A 22,599-nucleotide genomic window follows, 5' to 3' on the forward strand; every position below is an offset into this window, starting at 1 on the left:
AGCTCTTCACCAGACCAACAAGTGGTTATCAAAAAATCTGTTCCTGCTTCTGTTCTTTCCTTTTGAGTAGCAAGCACTAATAAAGAATTTATATAACTGTTTGGTCTTTTAAAAATAATAACAATGAAGCAGACTGTCACGAAATGTTCCTTATTTTCACGATAAGCAGACATTTCCATCTGTTGGTGCAAGGGTGGCTGATGGAGCTGTGGGTGCAGCTCACCTCACCCCACAGCAGCTGGTGTCCATCATAATCAGGTCCGTGGCCTTACAACCCAGGCTCTGCTGCTGATACAGCGAAGGGAAGGCAAGGGCAGCTTGCTGTGGTTACAGTTCTGGAGTGGAATGGATGAGACATTGTGAAGTCTTTGTTTTGACTTAGGCAGAAATGTCTCAGCTCTGAGCGAGCCCTTCAGTAGCAGTGCTTCAGAAAATTCATTTTCCTTAGAACTGCAAAAAGGGAAGAAGAGAAGCCACTGTGCTGAGGCTTGAGTTACAGTTACCTCCAGCCTGTGCTTGATGTGTGTCTCACTAGCCAGACATCGTATTTGCGGTTTTTATTAAGGAAAAAAGCCTCAGGCTTTCAGCTTCATCTTCAACTTCGCTGATGCTTTGTAATTTAGTGTGATTCTGATGCAGATGCTTTGAAAGGCTCTCTTTTTACTTGCATCTTCTTTTGTGCATGACCCTGGTGGTTTAAGCAAGGTAGTGGCAAGCTTATACTGAGTGTCTGTGGCCATGTGCTGGTGGGACAAGAGGGGGCTTCTGTGGGAGGAGGCCAGGGTGGCCCAGTGCCAGATATGGCTGGTTCTGGCCAACTCTGCAGCAGACCACCCTGCAGACACAGCTGAACAGAGCAGCCAGGCTGGTGGTGCCTCTGGGAAAACATGTGTGAGAGAGGGTGCATGGAGTGAGGAGTAAAGAAAAAAAGCATGAGAAGAAATGCCCTGAGGACAGGAAGGTGAGAGCAGAAGGAGAGGAGGGAGCACTCGAGGTGCTGGAGCCTCTCCTGCAGCCCCTGGAGGGGACCACACTGGAGCAGGTAGCAGGGCTTGTGGAGGAAACCCTGGTGGAGCAGGGAAAATTGTGAGAAGAAAGTCTGGGAAGTATGGGTATTTTTCTTTCCACAGTGTGAGAAAAGTGAAAAATAGCTCTGTAGGTTCGGAGAGACACCTATTACTGCTGACTACTGCTGTAAAAAGGTTTTCAGAAAAAAATTAGAAAAAGATCTTTCTGTGACTTGCATGGCGGTATGAGAATGTCAGTAAAAACTTGAGCAAACTAGTTCTTCCAGCTAAAATTTCAAAGGGAGGGTAGAAGCAGAAAAGTAAAATGGAACTGTCAAAAGTCTGAAATTATCCTGGGAACTTTCTTGGATAAAAATTAAGGTAAAGGAAGAGGAGACCTGTTGGCGATACTACCAAGGCTATACTAGTTTGATAATGTGCAAGTATTTAAGGATGTTCATCCTGTCAAACTATGACAATTTGGTCTGAATACTTTCTCAAAAAGTCTTGTTAATTGTGTGGTTGTTCATATCTTGTTAATTGTATTTGTGTTAACTATGTGCTTTCTAAAAATTTGGCTTTAATGTATTGCTGTAGATTGTTTTTTGTAAAGTCAGATGATGTGTTAGTCTGTTTCAAGCTTCTTGTAACACTTCTGCTGGTGCCCACTAACTGGTACTTTTCCTTTAGTCGATGACTTCAGTGAGGAATCATCATTTTATGAAATTCTTCCCTGTTGTGCCCGTTTCCGCTGTGGTGACCTCATTGTGGAAGGCCAGTGGCATCACCTAGTTCTGGTCATGAGTAAAGGCATGCTAAAGAACAGCACAGCTGCACTCTACCTTGATGGACAGCTTGTTAATACTGTTAAGGTAAAATGATCTTTACAGACTCATTTTTACTGGTTGGAGTGATTTTTCTCTCTCTGCACATATATGTATCCACAAAACCCCACACAAAACAAGAACAAAACAAACCAACACATGACCCCACCCCCCCAAAAACCCAAACCACCACACAGGTCTGAGCCAGCCCTAGTCCTGGTAAGGAGAGAAGATAATGCATACTTTCTCAGGTATGAGCAATAGTAATGCTTAAGTGAAGTGGACACGTTGCATTGAATGTGAGGCAAGTGTGGCACAGCCATGCTGCTGCCTAGGTTAATTAGAAGGACCATAAAGAGCTGAAGAAGACTTACCCAGAACCATGTAGGACATCTAACTGAATAATAGGGAGATTAAAGAATAAGGTGGTCTTACCAATTTATTCAGGTTATTCTGTTCTGAACCCTCTTGCCACTCCAGAAATAGCATCCCTTTGCTGGTGATAGCCACTGAGATGTCTAGCATTGTTATTAGTTGAGTGTAGATAAGACACGCTTAGTTGTAAACGTCAAAATTTTGTTGATAGGTGAAGAAACTGGGAGACCAAAAGCAGGGCGCAGTGAAGAGCACTGTGGACCTGTCCGCTGGCCACAAAGTATTCCTGACCTGTAACTGATAACCAAAGACTAATTGGCACCTGGCAGGTGTGGGTATTAAGGGAGTAAGCTAAGCCTGGTGTGGGGTGTAAATTCACTAGTGTTACTGCGCTGCTATAAGTAAAACAATGTTTTGTCTTTCTACGCTTACCTTTCAGTATTTCTTTTGCAGAAAGAGGGCTATAGTAACTTTACTTGTTTTGTTAATAGCTGTAACACATGAGCATGTATGTGACCATATGTGACTACATTCAATAGCTGGTAACAGAATTTTTACGAGGTAGATAGAAAATGCCTGTGAGATTGTTACTGTCATTATATATAGGCCAGCATCTTATGCATGCATTTGTTTTATTGTCATCTGGAAATCTTACCAAATGGCTTTCGTCATGTTTGCACTTTAGCTCAAAACAGTATAATTATCAAAGGCATGCTTTCACTGGATGAATAAGAAGGAGAAAGAGCACAAGTTTGAGATAGTCTTGCTTCTTTCGCAAAAAATAATGACCGTCATAGAGTACCATGTTTTTAGAATCAAGATACAGCCCCATTTTTCAGTGTTTTTAAGCACAGAACTCACATGTTCTCATTCTGTGTTTCCATGCACACCTTCATGTTTTGAAAGCCACTTAACTTCTTATCTATATATTTCTCTTCTGTTTAATGTTCTTCACTGACTTTTGCTGTATGTCATCAGAACACCATGTGTTACATAGCGGTCATTTGGTACATGCCCTGGTTTGCAAAATGCTTGCCTGAATTTCTGACCTTCCTTCTTTCTTTTCATGGCACCCGTGCTCCCTCAATAACTTCACTGTGTTTTTCTTCCTTACAGCTTCACTACATTCATAGTAGCCCTAGTGGGTCTGGTTCTGCCAACCCACCTGTAGTCAGCACTGTTTATGCCTATATTGGTACGCCACCCGCACAGCGCCAGCTCTCTTCGCTAGTGTGGCGTTTGGGCCCTACGCATTTCCTGGAGGAAGTTTTGCCTGCCCCAGGTATTAGCACCATTTATGAGCTGGGACCAAATTACGTCGGAAGCTTTCAAGCAGTATACGTACCATGTAAGTACAATTCACATGGCAGCACTAGTAGCTTGTCCTAGGTGTAGTGGAACCTTTTGTGTGCATATTGGCAGAGGAGGTGAGAGATTATGTGGTAGCAGAGAGGAAAAGCTAGCTGTTCATAGGAAGAAGATTAATAGCTGCTATTGCAGAGGATAGAAATCCACGTTACTGTGTTAACTTAGTTCTGGTAGTTTTTGTACGAGGTACGATAGAAGTGCTTGTATTCCTTGCTTTGGTTTTGAAGCAGTTAGAAATGCATAAAGCTGTCATTAATCATACTGTATATTACACTTACCTGTAGAAAGCGAAATTGGAAAGGCATTTTAACTTGTCAGTCTCTAGTGATAGCACGCATTTGCAAATCTGGTATATATTCTGTACTTTAAATACAGCTGTCTTGAAATATCATTCTTTATAGGGCCTAAATAGGTCAACTGAGGAAAAAAAAAAACAAACAGGGAGGGGTTGTGGTGCAGCAGGTAGTCTTTAAGCATTTGTTGAAAACAAATATGGGCAACTCTACTGCAATTTTTTTAAGTATTCTAGTTTGAAATTGAGGGGAGTACAACACACAAAGATGTGAATAATCTTGTTAGAAATGTGTGTCCATGAGTTTGTTTTTAAATAATCACACAATGGATTGTTCATTAGTTCTAGTAAGATACATGGTCACTAGTGAAATTGTCCTGTTCTGTAGAGCTCCCTGTCTTCCTGTGCGGTTAGAGGACCTCCTCACTAACATCAGTATTATGTCAGAAGATGCTCTCTGCTTTACCTGGCTATCATAAAGCTTTCCAGTGAAACACAAGTAAAAATGGGGAATGTGTCAAGTTGTCTTTCCCCATGAAGACCATAATGTTCCCCAGCTCTTCTGAAGAGAAACTGTCACCATCTCAAGGAAAGAGGCAGTGAGTGATGAGAGTGGTAGGAAAACAAAAGTATGTACAGGGAGTGCGCAGAGTCTTACTTTTCATGGTGAAAGCTTTCCCTAGAGTGGTGACAGGCCACCCCACATCTCCAAATGTAAATGATGTTCAGGCTGTGAAAGAGTGAAGTGTCATGAAAAAGAAGGTAGCTTTCCTTTTCCATCTTGAGTGAAAAACTTAAGGGAGCTGGATTTTGTCATGTATGGATCTGTGTCACATACTTACTTTTTTGACAGCTAGACAAACCTGGCAGGCAGCTCTGTAGGTATCTGCTAGTCAATTATAATTCCTCCTGGAAGGCATTTTGACTGGTGGTGTCCAGGGTTTGAGTACTGAATTAGCCAAAGCAAATTCCACGAACGTGAATTTGTTGTTTCACTTCTGAGAATTAAATATCTTCCCGCCTTTATGCTAAGGCCATGTTCACCAGGAAGCCCACAGTAAAGTAAAAGAATTCCTCGTTTCTTAGCATACTGGCTTTTCCCAGTGTGGTGTTTCTCCCACACAAACTTTGCTCAGTTCATTGTATTTCAGGAGCAGTGTGCTCCAGAACAAAGGGCGTGTTTTTATTTGGGGCTAAGTTTCTGTTCACATTCTGTACTGTGCCAAACCCTAAGGAGTTTGATAGGGGGTGCAGTATGAGCTCTGTATGTTACCATTTTATCTTGGCCTCTCTTTCCAAAATGCTTAGTTTTGCTTAGTGTAATGATTATTTGTGGGAATCCTGGAGAAGAGTCCTTGCAGTCGTCAGCTGTTGCCCTTTACGGGGAAACTGTCTGACTTGCCTTTTGCCCATGCAGTGCTTCTTTTGGAAGTTTTGTCCCTGTTTTCAGTGAGCAAGATTGCCATCTTCTGAGAATTTGTCCTGTGTTTAAACAAAATGAAAAACCTGATACTCTTTAAGTCTTGGAAAGACCCTTTAGAGAGCAGTTACTATTTCAGGAGAAGGAATTCCTTTGTTCGCTGAAATGGAGGAATGTTCTCAGGGCATCCATGTGAGCAGAGGATCCAATGAGGATTTCATTTATGGGGAAACCAAGACTTCTGAAACTCTGTCTTAAGTGAGGCTTGACCCTGGTACGACAAGTTATGTAGACACAGAGCTTCTCACTTATTTCAGAGCCTTCATGGTGTTTAAATTCCATTAATGGTTTTCACTGGAGTTGCAGTCACCTTTTGACCTGGAGTTGAAGATGGAGAAGTGAATCTCTATGTTGAGCTTTCAGGTGCTGAGTTTTGCACGCTTCCTCTGAGCATTGTAGACAGCTGTCAATCATAGTGTTTGCAGTGCCTCAAAGGAAGTATCCACTTCCAGAGCAGTAGATACAAAATATTAAAGATCAGTTGTATATTCTCTTCAATTCCTGGGCCTTTTGATCTTTATTCAGTCTTGCATCTGTTATACCATTCTCTAAGGCGGTTTTCCTAGCAAACCGTTGTAAAAAGCCTGTTGTCACAGGCAAAGATGCAGATGTACCAAGTACTTCTCTGTTCTTTTGAGTATTTTTTTTTTCCTTTGGGTGGGAAGGGAAGTGAACAGCCCTTCGGCTATATGCAAATTGAGTACAGGAGTAATGTTGCCTTCCAAAAATTTGGATGAGGAAACCACATCTTCTATTGGTTGGCTAAGCCACAGGCTGCCAGTTGCCCTTACAGGTTAATATTGTAGACCTTCTTGAAAGAAAGTGTTGCTGTGCAGTGCCCTTTTATCTTAAATAGCAGATTCATTCCATGACTCATATGCTATGAAACTACTCTTTTGATACAGCAAGCAAGTATGCAAAGACAGTCTCAGCTGTGTGTAAAACCCTTCTTGGATACCTATTCTTTTTGTGTAAGATTTTACTCTTGAAACTGGAAAGAAAAACAGTGCTATTACTGAAATGAATTTTTATTTTGTCTTTAAGGCAAAGATTCAAAGTCTGAAGGAATCAACCCATCTCCAGTATCTTTGGTACCAGAAGAGAAGGTCTCTTTTGGTCTCTATGCACTGTCAGTTTCTTCATTTACAGTGGCAAAAATAAGGAAAATTTACAACAAGTTGGATAGTAAAGCTATTGCCAAACAGGTATGTTGGAAAATCAGTTGGTTAATGTGTACTACTTGTATGTTCCTTTCTGTTAACTCCTTTCAAAGCAATTTGCTCAATGCAACTAGGAACAATACTTGTCAGAAGAGTTGTCCATAATCACTGTCATGTTGGTTTTTTTTTTAATTTAAAAATTGAGGGAGATTGTACTCCTAGATTTTACTTGCATTCTTGGAATTAGTAGTAGCTATGTATCTTAGCACCTTTTGGAAGTATTTTGGCTTTGAAATGTAGATGGCAGTTGTACGCCTGTTGAAAAAGTTACATTTATATCATTGAACAATACTTATACTGTTGCAGATGAGCAAAGTTGATGGCTTAGTCCTCTGACTGTGATTTGGATTTGGAAATCAGAATATTGGTTTACATTTTACTTCAAAGTACATTAGAAGTTAGTAAATTATTTGTTCAAAACCTATGAAGAAAGGCTGAGAGAGTTGAGGTTGTTCAGCCTGAAGAGGAGAAGGCTCTGAGGAGATGTTGCAGCCTTTCAATACATATGGGTGGCTTATAAGAGCAACGGAGATATATTTTTTTTTTACCAGAGCATGTAGTGACAGGGCAAGGGGGAACGACTTTAAACTGTGTAAAAGATGGGTTTAGAGTTGGCCTAAGGACAAAACATTTTATAGCAAGGGGGGGTGAGACCCTGGAAGAGGTTGCCTAGAGAAGCTGTAAATGCCCCATTCCTGGAAGTGTTTGACGTCGGGTTGGATGACACTTTGCACAACCTGATTCAGTGGAAGCTGGCCCTGCCCACAGGAGGGGGATTAAATTAGATGATTTTTCAACCCAAACCATTCTGTGATCTGGTGGGATTATTTTTAAAGTTAGATTTGTCTTCCTTAAGCTTTGGAGACTGGAGATTTCTCTTTACTTTACAGAATGTCTTAATGACTCTAGCTTAGTTCTATACTGTTACATGTTACTCTTTATCATGAGAGGAAAATACATGTTATGTCCAGGATAGTGTAAAAAAACCTCTTCCCTTTAGCCCCTGCTTTTTTTCTTATTTTGTTCAGCTGGCAATTTCTTCTCATGAAAATGCCACACCTGTGAAGCTACTGCATAACTCAGCAGGGCATTTGAATGGACCAGCACGCTCCATTGGTGCAGCTTTGATAGGATATTTGGGTGAGTTGAGTATCTGAGAATTATTACGTTTAAAAATGATTAATTACTTGTCAATAAGAACTTGGGTCTAGAAGATAAATCACACAATTGATGAATGCTAATGGTATGTTGGTAAATTTGTTTAACATTTTTATATTTTATGGACATACTGTCTTTTTTACTAACATGGGATGCTTGTTTCAGTTTATATGGGTTACCATTATGAAAATATACTTGATACTTTACCTTAGATCATAAATGATTTTCCATTTGCTTCACCTCCTCTTCTGAGTTGCCATAGTTTTTCTAGTAAGATTCTTTACATGATTCAAGCAATGGTACAATGCAAATTACTTGCATGTATTCACAATGATTTCCTACAAAAATTAGGTTTGATTTTACTTCAACTTCCTTTTCCTGCCTGTGCTCAGGAGTAAGAACGTTTGTCCCCAAGCCTGTTGCCACTACACTGCAGTACATTGGTGGAGCTGCTGCTATTTTGGGACTTGTAGCCATGGCATCAGATGTAGAAGGATTGTATGCAGCTGTGAAGGCTTTGGTCTGTGTGGTAAAGAGCAATCCATTAGCCAGCAAAGAAATGGAAAGAATCAGAGGTTATCAGGTATGTAAGAAATGTTTTAAAACAGACCAGGCTGATTGAATTTCACTCTCTGTGCCAGCAGTTCCCATGGGAATTCCTTGTTATGTTGCGGTACCGTGAGTTTCTGCTCTTAAGTTTACTGAGCTCTTGGCTAATTAGCATAGATGAGTTATTCAGGATGGCTTTTAAAGGAGAGAGTGGAAAGTTTTGCTAAGCAGTGTGCACGTTTAGCTGCTTTGCTGAAACTGAGCCTTCATTAATAGCAAGGAAGAGCACGAGAATGTCATTTAGATGATTCTTTTCCCGTGACTCTGAAAACACCCCTGCAAGCCTGGGAGCTTCTGTGTCCATGATCTGCCAGGAAAAGAGGAGGATAGGGACACATGAAGAAAACTGAACAAGTGGACTCCTCCTGGAATAAGGAGACTGCTCAGACTTTACAGTTAGTGATGCTGTTTGCTTTCAAGCTGAAGGCTTCTTATTTCTCCATCAGGATGGGGAAAGTGCAGTCAGTTATGCAGAAGGATTGGTCGACTTACTTGAAAAGATCTTCACATAACCAATGCATTTTACATTTCTTATGAAGACTGCTTCACTGAAGCAGAAAGTTTCTGCTGTAGTTTGGGTGGCATATTTACAAACCTTGTAGTGCTAATGGCTAGTATAGTTACAGCAAAACATATTATTGCATGTAGCCTGTCGCAGACTTGGCTTTGACCAAACAAATCCAGTCTGTGTCCTCTTTGCCCCCTAAGCAGTTAGTGGATCGTCACATATGAGCTTACATTCCACTTGTATTGACCTCAGCAAATAGCATGGTTTGAAAGAGATTCCCAGAAATCTGTATCTCTTTAGTGATGTTTCAAGGAGGATGGTGAAGCTGAACAGGTCAGTATGTTGAGAGTTTTAACAAGTTTGCATCAGAAGACAAGAAATACCTGTAGTACATCTGGCAATTGGTTCTTTCCCAACCCAGATTATAAGAAGTTAGAGCGAGAACGAGGACTGAAAGGGTGACGTCTGCAGTCATGCCGAGGGCCACAAAGGGCAGCAAAAAAAAGAAAGTCAGGCTTATTCAGATTTATGTTGTCCTGGCTACTTTTCTGCGGTGCCAGAATACCTCTCATTTGTGCATGCAGTATTCTAGGGGTGTTCTATTTAAGTTTGCCATGTCCACGGTTGCTGTCTAGGAACACAACTATCTGAGAATGTATCATGTGCTCTCCTAAACTGTGACTACTAGAGAGCTGGGAGGTGTGTGTGTGTGCATGCCTAATCCTCAGGGCCTAGATACTGTCTGCAGTGTACAACGGTTGTTTTATGAGCTGGTGGGTGTCCTGGATGTGCCTCTTTTCTAATCACCTGTAATACCACTTTCAAGCTTCTTTATCAAGATTATCAACTATCAGACATACTTTAAGGGCCTTCTCAAAAGGGATACAGATATGTCATCCATGCTTCTTTGTGCTTAGACAACATTGCTGTGCATTTGTGGGCTACTAATGCCTTTTCTGTTTACTTGTTCAAGTTGCTTGCAATGCTGTTAAAGAAGAAACGATCACTTCTGAACAGCCACATACTACATCTGACCTTTTCCTTGGTGGGAACTGTCGACAGCGGGCATGAGACATCCATTATTCCAAATTCTGCTGCCTTCCAGGATCTGCTCTGTGATTTTGAAGTATGTAAAGCTTCACATAAAAGTGTTGATACTGGGTAGTGATTAAGTCAGATGCTGATAACCCACCTTAAATATTGAACAACAGTGAACTAGGTTGTTATCCTGAGAAGTTACTATTTCATATGTAGTACAGTAAAGCAGCTGAGCAGCAAGATGTTTGGTAACTTCTGCCCATATGGCTTGAATCACTGTAGGAACAATGAATGGGTACCTCAGATGTTTCTGCTTTTTGTTGTTCTAGAAGGTACATTTTGTAGTTTTCTGTTCAGCAATTTCTTTTAACCTGTGTGTTCTGCTGCAGTACATACATCAAGGCGTGAAAGACATACTGAAAATAACAGTAGGAGGTAAACTTTCAACATAGCATATTGAATCACTTTATCATACATCTTATAAATGATGCGTAGAACTTGTTGTTTAGTCTTTGTTTCTTTGGCATTATCTGTACCTGACACAGACTGAGTAGAAGTATTCTGATTCACATACACTGAAATAAATAAATAAATATACCACTACCACTGCTAATCCAACTATAAGATACTGACTTAATAGCGCAAGTCCATCTTTCACAAATGGTTTTATGGAGTTATGCATTCCCTTTTTTAGGTGTCTATTTGAGTATTTCAAATCACCCATGGAAACTTCAAGGGACTTGTCTATGAAAAAACTCTTGCTGCTTACTATAGCCTTTATTTTAATAAAAACAGCTGGCCTTATTAACTTTGGTTTTTTGAGAGCTTGAACGCCTTTAATATACCCAACACGCCCCCTTGCCGAGATCAGCAGTACGCTATAATAATGGCTCAAAGAAAGAGGAAATAAAAAGGGCAGATCTGAGCTGCTTTTTTTTTTTTTTTTTTTTTTTTTTTTTTAACCTTAGTGGGGTTCTAATACAGAGGAAATTTGTCACCCACCAAAGTTTCCTTATATTTTTTTTTGGCATAATTTTAAAACTAGAAATAAGTTTGTGCCATGTCTAAACAAATTCTTCAGCATCATGTAACTAGTTACTCTTTAACAAACCTTTTAAATTACAATAATGCTTTCTTTGTGTTCACAAAATTAAATGTAGACTTAATAGGAGATATTATATCTACAAGAGGTGCAGAGAGAAGAGTGTGAATCACAGCCAAACTCCTTTTACAGTGAGGCATGAATTCTACTGAAGAGTAGTCTTCTCTTTCTCTTTCTTTTTCTTTCCACCATAAAGGATCCAGCTGAGAAATTTCATCAATGGTATATAGTCACTCAGACAGCAACTACGGTACAAAAGGTCCAATTTTGTATTGTCTAGTTCATGTCTGTCGTCTTTTTTCCCCCTGAGGAACAAGAACAACTGGAGGATGAATACACTTAAAGAGACTAAAAAATGTGCAAGTAATAGGCCTGTGAGTCACTAAGCAGAAACTTTCCAAAAGCCTCAGGTTTTGGCTTTTTAAAAAAAATTATTTATTTTATTTCTGTATTCTGAAATCAGTGACCCAAACATTTCACTTCAATTGGATAAATTAGATGTTCTTATTCTTATGCTAAACAGGGAAATGAAAAGATTTGTTCTGATCATTTTAGATTATAAGATTGAAGAAAAGCAAAAGCTAGAAAGCTTTTCATTTAAGCCAGTTTTATACACTAGAGCACAAGTATTAATTATGGTTTGTTCGATAGCAAGCCAATCTTAAGATTTGCAGCTATAACTGGAGTTTCTGGCTTTTATATCTTTTATTACTTCTGTTGATTGAACAATTGAATATTTACTTTTTTTTAGAGGATCTAAATCATTTTAGATGGTGTGCAGGAAGTGCTGGGTAAAAATAAGAAAGAAAAATCAAAATACGGAAGACCTTGAGTTTAATCTTGGTAGAAGACAGTAAGTTAATTTTACGTCTTCACTTAAGCCAAATAAACGTAACATGGCATTTCTCATCAGCCTTGTAAACCCCAATAACTCCTTGTGTAGCTTTTTTGTCAAAAGCTCCTTTAAAAGTTTTCAGCGTGATAGGCTTATGGAGAATATGTTTGGTACCAATGTGTGTTTCTTTAGTCTTTGCTGGTATACCTAATACTTCTCTAAAGTTGAAAAATAAACATTTGAGAACCTTGCAATGAGCTTTTAAGCACAATGGCCAGGTAAATCGTCATGCAGACTCACAGGTTTAATCTCTTCAAGCTTTTTATAACCTTTGGTATATTAATGTCAGTTTTTAATATTAAAGTGGATTTGTGTACAAAACATTTAATTGTTTATTCTGTATTTCAGGTCTGGCTTCATGCACCCTATGAGCTTCATCTGTCATTATTTGAACACTTTATTGAACTTCTTACTGAGTCAAGGTATGAGAACGATGCCAGCCTAGTAATGAGACTTACAGGATTAGGCAATATGTAGAGGATGCTCCAGTTTTAAATTGCCACCTCCTTTCTTTCCTTTTTTCAGTGAAGCAGCAAAGAACGCAAAGTTAATGAGGGAATTCCAGCTCATCCCAAGACTACTCTTGACTCTTCGAGATATGTCTCTGTCCCAGCCTACTATTGCTGCAATTAGTAATGTGCTGAGCTTTTTGCTTCAAGGCTTCCCTAGCAGCTATGACTTGCTCAGGTAGCCCACACCTTTCATAATTCATAACTTTTGTGATCTTGGTCAAAAATACTTAAGGATCATACTGCTGTGGAATAAGTAACATGAACTGCTCATATACTGAATTTTTTCCTCTAAGAACTAGGGTGAACTAGATATAGGCAGTAATTTTGTTTATGCCTTGATTTGCATATTAAATTCAGTTTGTATCTTAACCCAAGTCTAACTGAATGATTAAATGGCTTAATGTTCTGCAGGCTGTATTGCAGCTTCTTTGTTCATGTGACGCACTGAGTGCTTTTCTTAAATACTGTTGAATATTATTTGAGATGAAATGTAATGATACTTCTGGTTAAAATACAGCTTTGATTACTCTCCTGCATGAAATGTTTAGTTCACGATTTTTCTTAATCATCACTCTGTAAAAACAAACAAACAAACAAAATTTAAGACTGTCAGATACAGTAGTATTAATTCTGACTGATGAAAGTTACGTAAGTTATTGCAGTTCATATGTACAGGAGTATTTGAAATGCTTTTAAATTAGTTCAACTCCCTGATAACTTTTTCCTCATCTCCCATTTCATTATAATGGAAATGGATAAAGTATTGCAGGGCTTGAGAGTTCTTTGCATGCAAGGGGTCATGTTTTCAGCTTCTCACTTTAAGTACAATTAAAAGTATCAGAAGCATCAACCTGAACATCTTACCTGTCTTTATTTTAATCATACAGGACAAAAAAATGGTTCAAGAATAAACCCATTGATTTTATGCGTAAACTGTTATGGAACAGCCTATCTGACTATTCTTTTTTCTCCTTGCTGGACATAAAAATGAAAAATACTGTATAACTTGGGAGAAGTTATAGTAGCTAGGGACCATTTCAGGTTAGCTCCAGAGGAAAGAGGAATATATTGCATCTCCTTTGAGTGGCACATCATTGTCTTGTCTTGGATAACCCTGACCTTGTTTTACATCACCTCAAGCTATAGGTATAAATGTCTTACCAGAGTCAAATAATCACTTGTTTTGATGTAATACTTGTTCAGTTATAACGGTTAGAGAATAATGTTTTGTTTTCCTTTGTTTTAACTTGTCATATTCCTTTTACTAGGGTTTGGCGGTATCTCCTAGTTTCCTTTCTTGAATCCTAGCATTTTCAGGGTCACTTACCTGCAGACTTGCCTGCAAAGATTCCAGTAATTACTACACGTTAATTTTTTTAGGGGTAGTAGTTTTAGATGGAGACAGTTTTCCTCAATATTCAGAAGTGAGAAAGCTGACATTTTTTGTGTGTCTCTCTCTCACTAGCGTTACGGATTTCTATTTAAGTTGAGTTATTGATAAATTAGAGTGCATTTGTCATATCAGTGAGTGATGTTTTTTCTGTATACATCAAGGTTTGGGCAGTTCATCTCTTCTACATTACCTACATTTGCAGTCTGTGAGAAGTTTGTAGTCATGGAAATAAACAATGAAGAAAAGCTTGACAGTGGTAAGTGATGACATGGCTTAGAAGCAGTAGAAGAGAAATAATTTGTGATCTCTTCTGTGCTTAAATACATAAAATGTAGAAGTAGTGTCGTTAGCTATATTTTTATTTTGTTATAATGTGGGGCTGCCTGTTAGTTGTGGTACTTTAGTTTTCAGCATTGCATGCAAAGCAGTGCACAACCCGTGTACTTTTCTTTTGTTTTCCTTCATTTGTCACTGCATGATTTTGTTCTGTTTCCTGCATTTGCTCCTTGAAATCAGCTGTGCATCTCTGCTTCTTTATGGGGAGAGGAAAAAGACAAAAGTGGATTACTAGCTGCATCTGCCCTCCCAGTGTGGAGGAAGTGAAAGGATTAACTAAGACAGCCTAGTTATTTTTTTAGGCAAAAAAAAAGTTTTACTGTTCTTTGGGAATGTTTATGTGGAACTGTTTTGAAACCATTTCTGCGCTTGTGTTCCTAAAGAAAAAAAGCTTATGCAGTTGCATTTTCAGTCAGTCTCTCTGAACAGAAGTGTTTTAGCCCCACAGTGGTTGTCACCCAAATAACTAGAAGAGAGTGCTCAAAGATTCTACATTTCTCGATCACTTGGAAATATGTTGGTGCACAGGGACAAGTGAGGAACAAGTGTTTCTGTTTTACAGTTAGCTTTATTGGTTTGGTTTCCCAAAGAACAAGATTTAGGCAATCTGCACATTCATCATTATCCCCCACCCTGTGCCTCTCCTGTTCCTTCTAAATATGAGATTTTTAGTGAAAAAGCAGGAGTGGATGTTGGAGAGAGATCTGGATTGGTGTTCTTACTCCAGGCCAGCCATAGTTTTTTTTCCCCAGGCTAATCACAGCCTGAGCTGCTTTTTGCCTGCTTGGAGGACTAAAGAACCTTGGGGAGAAATTCAGGCTGTGGCAGGAATGGAAAGAGAAGCTTTTTAGGCAAATGGCATGAGTTTTTTAGGTTATCAGTCTTCACCAGTTCTGTATTTCTGCTGTAGAAGTTGCTTTGTGTTCATGTCTGTGACTTGTGCACAAAACCTTAGCCCAGAAAGTGACCATTTATCTATCTTCATTTTTGCATACATCACTCTTTTGAGAACATAATGTACAATAAGAGGGATTTGCAGAATAGCTGTAAAGCTAGGCCTCAGCTGCATCTATTGGCTTGTTTTGCAGCAAGTGTGTTTTTCAACTGATGATTAATTTGGGGATCTGTTGAAAGAAAAGAAAACTGATTTTTCTCCCCATTTCTGAGATTCGGAGGGAGTTCGGAAGCATCAGGTTTTTCCCTTGGGATTCCCACACCCCATCCCCTTCACCTCTCCAGACTGCCTAATGCAAAATGTTTACCCAGATACCATGTTGTGGGGTCCTGGGGGGAGGGAGGGGTAGGGGTGGCGTGTGTTTGATTATTTTTATGGCTCTAACTGCCTGGAGTGACTGGCTTAGCTAATCTGGACCACTTTAGATTATTGTCTAAGAATTATTGCAATTCCTTTTTACCCGTTCTTCAAGCTGACTAAACTGTGTGACAACGATGATGGGGCATGAAGCATTTCTCAGGAGCATGTAGCAGGCTGCCATGTACTTTAGTGTGGCTTCCTCACAACTGAGTGGGATCAGGTTGCATTTGCTTATGTATGGAATTTATGAATAGCCTTTAAAACACCTGAGTTCCAAAACCCTAATTTTAAATGTTGCCCCCTTTTTTTTAAAAAAAAATTTTAGGAACAGAGGATGATTTTGGAGGACTTGTTTCAGCTAATCTTATTCTACTGCGGAATAGGCTTTTAGATATCCTTCTGAAACTTCTATATACATCTAAAGAAAAGACAACTGTTAATTTGCAGTAAGTACAAAAAAAATCGAGGTAGAGAAAAGATGTAATTTTTTATTTCAAGGGGGAGAATTATACAGTCCCCATTTGATTCACTAATTGAATTGTGTAATTTTGTAGGAACTATTGAATGATTTATGCAGATGTGACTAAATTAGCTTTGGGTATGCTAGCAGAAATGGAATGCATGATTATTGAGTTTTATGCAAGGATGATAGTACTAAGCAGATGTTGGTGTAACTAACACGTATCTTACAGCTATTGCATTAACTGGTTTTTGTTTTGAATCTTTAAAAAAGAAACTTTCAGACCATGATTGACAGCATTAGTAGAAACTTCTGTTGTTCCTAATTTGAAGCATAATATCAGCAGGAGAGGAAAATATGTAGTACATTTGGGGGGAGATTGTTTCTTATTGTTACTTTATGGAAGAAAACCAGTGTTCCAGTGTTTGTAAAACTGTTAATTTTAAAACCTTGAGGCACAGGGGATCACAGGTGTGTAGGATGCAGTGGGAACTAGTGTGGATGTCTGGCTACTATAAGGGGTTTTTTTATCTAGAGAGCCAGTTCATTAACCCCTGCTCTCCTCATGTACTTCTTGATGCTGTTTTCTCATAACTACATGTGTGGATATAGAGAAAATAAAATCTGTTTAGAGAAGCTGGACAGTCAGCTTCTCATTTGGTTAAGATCAAAATGGCTTCAGTAGGGGTTAACGTTAGGGTCATTGACCCTACAATGCCCCTTGGTTCCTTAAAATTCCATGTGAGGGACTGATGTTGTAGTTTAATGAGGCACTAGAGTCATGTTGTGAGTTGGAGAAGAGGCTTTGAAACACTGTCAAGTTAAAACTTGACAAAATACAACTTTCAAGCAGCTGCCCCGTAGGCTGTCTTGAGTCTATTGGAGGCATTTTGTGGATTTATGGCACATGTAGATTACGTAGTGATTGACTGAGTGTTGGTTGACATACAACCTGAATCTGTTTGAGCTTTTCAGCAATACTGCTTTTAAAAAAAAACAACAAGCAAAAACCCTCATTATTTCAAATGTTCCCAAGCAACCCTTCCCTTAATAATAATAAAAAAAACCCCAAACACCAAGAAACCTTCATTTTTTAATACCAGTTCATTAAAAAGGCTTGTGAAAACTCTCTACCTATGTATGGCTCAACAGAATGTATTTGGAAATTATGATTTGTGAACAAACATTTCCAGTTCAGCATTCCACATTTGTTATCAAAGCAGCAGTTGGAGAAATCTCATGCAATGGGATAGTCTCAGGAGCTGTACTGAGTCTTCCCTTTTTGCTAAACAAATACTGTACATGTTCCATTTCACAAGATTTGGTGAGCAACATTTCTTGTTGTGTAGCAAATTTATTTAAGAATTCAGTTAACTCTTTGATAGATCTGTATTTTTTCTGATCTTGAAACTTGCACTGTTGTGGAGGACACTGATACTTGCTATGTAGTAGGAAAATAAATGCTGTAAAATGTGACGATGACTTTTTTTCTTTCCTCTTTAATTAGGGCTTGTGAAGAACTGGTCAAGACACTGGGTTTTGATTGGATTATGATGTTTATGGAAGAACATCTGCATTCCACCACAGTCACAGCAGCTATGCGAATTCTTGTCGTCCTGTTGAGTAATCAGTCGATCCTTATAAAGTTTAAGGAGGGTCTGAGTGGTGGAGGCTGGCTTGACCAGACGGATTCTGTCCTGACCGATAAGATTGGTACTGTGCTAGGTATGGCATCCCAGCTCCCTCAGGACTGAAGGCTTGTGTGGGAGTACGTGTGCGTCTGTGTCGAGGTGGGGGTTACTGTATGAATACTGTCTGGCAGATGCATCCTTTCTGTCACTGTTGTTGGTGCTGTAATCGGGTGCCTCTGCACTTTATTTTTCTTACAACTAAGACTTTGATTTCCTAGACAAAAGGGAGCGGTTTTACAAAAGTGCCCTTCAGTTGACAGTACACAGATTTCCTTGTAGTTCAGTATTACCTCATCATCTGCATGAAGCCGATGTAGCTAATTTTTTTTTTTCTGTTACAAGCATGGTGAGGTTAAGTATGCCCCATGGGCAGGCACACCTGAGCTAGATGCAAAGGTAGCATAGTATAGCACCTTATGCACACAACTAATTAAGATTCAGTAAAATTTACTTGTTTGTCTACTTTCATTAGTTAGAGCATCAGGTGGTGTTATACCAGAGCTGCTTTGTCTAGTGAGTTCTGTGCCAATTAGACTTACCAGTTTGGAATTTTGCTCTCTTGGGAATTTCTGTGTTCACAGTATTATCTCAGCCTTTCTGTTCCTCTCCATCTCCTGCGTCCTTCTGCACTTATGCAGGTTCACACTCTCTCTTTTAATAAAGACTTTTTTTGCAGGTTCTTAAAGCCTCATTTATCCAGGTTATCAGACCTTTCTATTACCCTGTGTGATCTAGAAGTCAGTGTGTAAGGCTTTAGTGCTACAGGACCCATGTTGAGCATCTCTATGCTGTCTGAAATGCATCTCAAAGCATCTCAAGTTATGGATGTCAATTCTGTGTGGACAGGTGTAGTCACCATTTCATACGGACCTGTTTTTCTCTGGTCAAAATAAGGTAGTGCTTTTCAGATAAATGTCCTTTCAGACCATGATGCATATCCCTTGACGCTAAATGGGAGTCTCTTCATGAGCTTGAGTAGGCTTTAGATCAGGGCAGTGGTATTAACAGTACTTTCAACTTAATTGTTGTTCCTAAAATGATTGTACAAGGAGGCACCTCTCTGTGTTGCAGCAATATATGATCTGTTTCTGTGCTAAAGATTTTTCCAAATTGGTTTATTATAAGGAAATAATTGTAAAGTGTTGTTCAAGTGATCTTAGTTTAGGAAGAGGACTTTTCCTGAAATGAAAATTAAAAGTCCATTTTTTTTTTAATGCTTTGTCTCTTTGAAATCTCTCAAAGTTATCTTATGCTATCTTTATTACTTCTTGCATAAATAAAACTATCAAGTCTATTTATTTACACTGGTTTCCCATAATAGATCCCTCAGGATATTCGACTAAGAACATAGGATGGTTCTTTGCATTATGAATGAATTATGAAGGTTAAGGAGAACAGTTTTCCTGAAACCATATTACACGTGCAAACATTTATTGTTAACATACTATAGCATCTGTTGTTTGGCTAATTGTGACTTTATTTAAGAAACAATTTTTGCACATGGTTGTGCCTTGCGCGCTGGTGCCTTAAAATTTGAAAACAATTGATATTTTAGGGAATTGACTTGTTTATTCAGTATCCACTATAAACTGATATTTATATTGGATATAAATGGATATGTGTATATATGTATAATCCAATAACATAAAATTTTCTTCAGTAACAAAATCTTTCTAAATAAGGTTTTGATTTACAGTCACAGTTGGAGAGTATTTGTAACAGTTTTTTTTATTATAGTATCACTTTAATTGAATCCAAGCACGACTGTGACCAAACATATTTTTTAAATTTGTGTCTCATTAACTGATAGTGACAGATTATCTAATTTTATACCCTGTGTTTTTTAATAAATTACAACACGTTGACTCCCCAAATTTCTCCTGAAGTGAAACACCAGCCATTTTTGTTCAAGATTGCTGACCAAATTCCTGCAACTTTGTAGCAAAGATTTCATTAGTCTGATTCCTGGTAGTTGTTTTATGTTTAAAAAGTCAGTTTCTGGTGGAAAGAATTATCAGTATTAGAGCCTCAGAAAAGCAACCTGATGTCTGTCAGTGTCAGAAGAATGGTTCATTGTGCTGATGCTGAGCCTGAACTCCCTTCCTACCTCCTTCCTCACTAGAACATAAGTGCTTCTGTTGTCTTGGTGTATTTTTATTTTTGTTCAATAAAAACCTGAAATACATAGGTAGAAGCAGGGTCACAGAAGGTTGAGTTTTGTGCCTCTGTCAACAGTTCAGATAAAATAAGAACATTTAATGCTTCATACCAGCTGATTAATCAGTAACAAAACAGCTGAAACAAGATGCCCCTGAGACATTTTTGGAAACAAATTAGCTGCCCATCAACTTAAATGGGCCATGGGATTGCTGCTTGGTAATACAAATCTGTAATTGAGATCAAGGTGATGCATCCCTCTCAGCCAGTGAAATATCTTTTTTCAGAAGCTTGCGTGTTTTAAAAGCCTGAAATTGTGGTCATAGTCAGAAAATGGATCTATGTGCATGTGTGGTAGCATTAGGCAGTCTGTATGGAGCAGTCTCATCTATGCGCTATTGGAAGGTAATAATTTCCTTTTTTTATTGATTGATAAATCAGACATCTGAAGCAGATTTGTGTAACATGTATGATTAGTCTGTATGCACACTTTCATTTTTTACGGCGTTAATTTCTGAGGAGGTACCCTTTTGAGTTCACTACTTGATTAAGAGCGAGCTTCACAGTTGTTTCCCTATTAACATTGTTGGCTTTTTGGGTTTTCTTATTATTTTTCATCTTAGGGTTCAATGTTGGCAGGAGTGCTGGTGGCAGATCGACGGTCCGGGAGATTAACCGGGATGCTTGTCACTTCCCAGGCTTTCCCATTCTGCAGTCCCTTCTCCCGAAGCACACTAACGTACCTGCACTCTATTTCCTCCTCATGGCCCTTTTCCTGCAGCAGCCAGTCACTGAACTGCCTGAAAACCTGCAGGTCAGTGCGCCTGTCATCAGCAGCCAGTGTAATCAGGGTCGCCAGGTAGGGATTATGTAGTAAAATGTAAATGTCATTCTGCCTGTTATGAAAGAAAATAACAGATTAACCAGCCCCCCCCCCCCTCCCTCTGCAGCTGCTTTACAGTGCTGTGGTGTTTAGTGCTGAGCTGTTCGGGGTGGGAGGACATGGTACCCTGCAAGCACGTGGAAGCCAGCCTGTCACAGCATCACTGTCACTGGTGTCTTTCTGCTCTGTTTTCGTGTCAAATGAGAAGCAGATCCCTGGTTCGAGCTGGCATGGTGTGGGCGCTGAGGGGGAACATAATTTTTTGCTTGCTTTCTTTGGTGTTGGGTTGGTTTGGTTTTGGTTGGGGGGTTTTTGGGTTGGTTTTTGGTGTGGGGTTTTTTTATAAGTTGGTTTTTTTGAGTGGGGAGTTGAGAGTTCACAGGTTGCAGACAAAACAAGGTAGCTTTTATTTCAGAAAGTCTCTCTGGTTTTGTAGGGAGGCATCTCAGTTGTTGCTGGAAAATGTTTATTGTTCCTATCCTGAACAGGTTTATTTTGGACTTGTTTTAATTGCATGTAAGTTAGTAGAAATTATATGGTTTACAACAGAGTTCTAGGAAGTGCTTTATGGAGAAGAGCCACACTCCAGGTAGAGAGGGTGCCTGTTCATGGTGAATGCAGTGCTAACATTTATCAGTGGGAACGGGAGATAAAGATGTCAGGCTGGAAGGTGTTCTGCCTGCCTGCTTCCTTGAGAGGAACGCTTGACAGCATGTTCAGCACTGTGCTACAGTGAGGTGCAGCCATGAAGCTGACCTCCTTACAGCGCTGAAGTACAGCACTGTTAAATCTAAATTCAGCTCCTTGAAATATTTAGCAGTTGCACTTCTAATGCTAAAGGTGGGCACTTCGGTTTTTTTATTATTATTTTTTAATTGATTTAATTATTTGGACTTGCTGGAAAACACAGTTTAGTTTTTTTCCTTTTTTGCCTTTTTCATCTCTTTCCCCCCCTCCCGTCTCTCTCTCTCTCTCGCTTTCCCCCTCTCCCGTGTCTCTCTCTCTCGCTTTTCCCCCCCTCCCGTCTCTCTCTCTCTCTCGCTTTTCCCCCCCTCCCGTCTCTTGCCTTTCCCTTTTTTTCTCTTCCCGCCCCCCTTGTTTTTTCTGGGGGGATACCATGTGGGTTTTACTGCTAGGTGTAACTGAAGTAAACAGAAGTGATTGTGCAGCACTTACACTGCCAGGTCTCTTCTTGTTTCAAAACACTTAAATCCTTTGAGAAAGTGAGAGTTGCAGTTACATTAGCCCATGCTTAGAAGGAGTTCTATTCAGTGACATGCAACCATGTGAAGCTTTTGGGGATAAAGTTTGGAGAACATGAAACAATTGATTTTTTAGATACTTCCAAATGAGTGTATTGTAGGTTTAATAAAAAGCATTGTCAGATTGCACTGGAGAGGGGGATTATTTCATGTCTCGTTTCTTCTCTTTGACCTCTTCCAGTTTGATTTAGATTCTATTTGGACATTCATATTTGGAGTTCCTGCCTCCTGTGGCACTGTTACCTCTTCAATACATGGTGTTTGCACAGAAGCTGCCTTCTTGTTATTGGGAATGCTGAGGAGCATGCTGAATTCAGTAAGCATAAAAATTTTTTCTCTTATTTGAATATACAGAATTGTTCGAGTTGCAACTTAGTCAAGAGCCAAATTAGAGAAGTTGAAGTTTTGTTACTATCATGACAAACCCAGTTCTGAGTTAGGCTCATAATACTTGGGTGAAAAACATCATTGTCAGTGGGTTATTCTATCTTACTTCATTTGTCAGTATCTGTAGAAGTATTAGTGGCCACAAAATTAATGCTGCTTTTTCACAAAAAGGCTAGGCTTTGTGTTTTGCTGCAATTAAAACAAAACAGGAAAGCAGAAGGATAAAATGCCCTTGGCAGAGGTCATTGAATTTCTTTGCTGATTAACATCATGGGGGAACATTTGAGACTCTATATCCCAACTGCTCAGAGCTATGTGAATTATGGA

At 39.2% G+C, this 22,599-nt stretch overlaps 1 protein-coding gene across 4 annotated transcripts in view; it reads left to right on the forward strand.

Moving 5' to 3' along the window:
* WDFY3 (WD repeat and FYVE domain containing 3) overlaps positions 1-22,599 on the forward strand; it is a 185,192-nt gene that overhangs the window by 117,382 nt on the left and 45,211 nt on the right. For 3 of the 4 annotated variants that reach the window (XM_037396249.1, XM_037396260.1, XM_037396261.1), the window contains 13 exons: positions 1,698-1,879; positions 3,323-3,554; positions 6,391-6,551; positions 7,595-7,706; positions 8,117-8,307; positions 9,815-9,967; positions 12,225-12,298; positions 12,402-12,563; positions 13,943-14,037; positions 15,758-15,878; positions 17,400-17,617; positions 20,364-20,599; positions 22,067-22,201. In XM_037396249.1, the coding sequence (XP_037252146.1) occupies positions 1,698-1,879; positions 3,323-3,554; positions 6,391-6,551; positions 7,595-7,706; positions 8,117-8,307; positions 9,815-9,967; positions 12,225-12,298; positions 12,402-12,563; positions 13,943-14,037; positions 15,758-15,878; positions 17,400-17,617; positions 20,364-20,599; positions 22,067-22,201 (2,072 nt within the window). The remainder of the gene's footprint in view (positions 1-1,697; positions 1,880-3,322; positions 3,555-6,390; positions 6,552-7,594; positions 7,707-8,116; positions 8,308-9,814; positions 9,968-12,224; positions 12,299-12,401; positions 12,564-13,942; positions 14,038-15,757; positions 15,879-17,399; positions 17,618-20,363; positions 20,600-22,066; positions 22,202-22,599) is intronic. The other variant, XM_037396258.1, reaches the window with a different exon arrangement.

Source organism: Falco rusticolus, chromosome 1 (genome assembly GCF_015220075.1).
Source record: "Falco rusticolus isolate bFalRus1 chromosome 1, bFalRus1.pri, whole genome shotgun sequence".
Taxonomy (NCBI): Eukaryota; Metazoa; Chordata; class Aves; order Falconiformes; family Falconidae; genus Falco; species Falco rusticolus.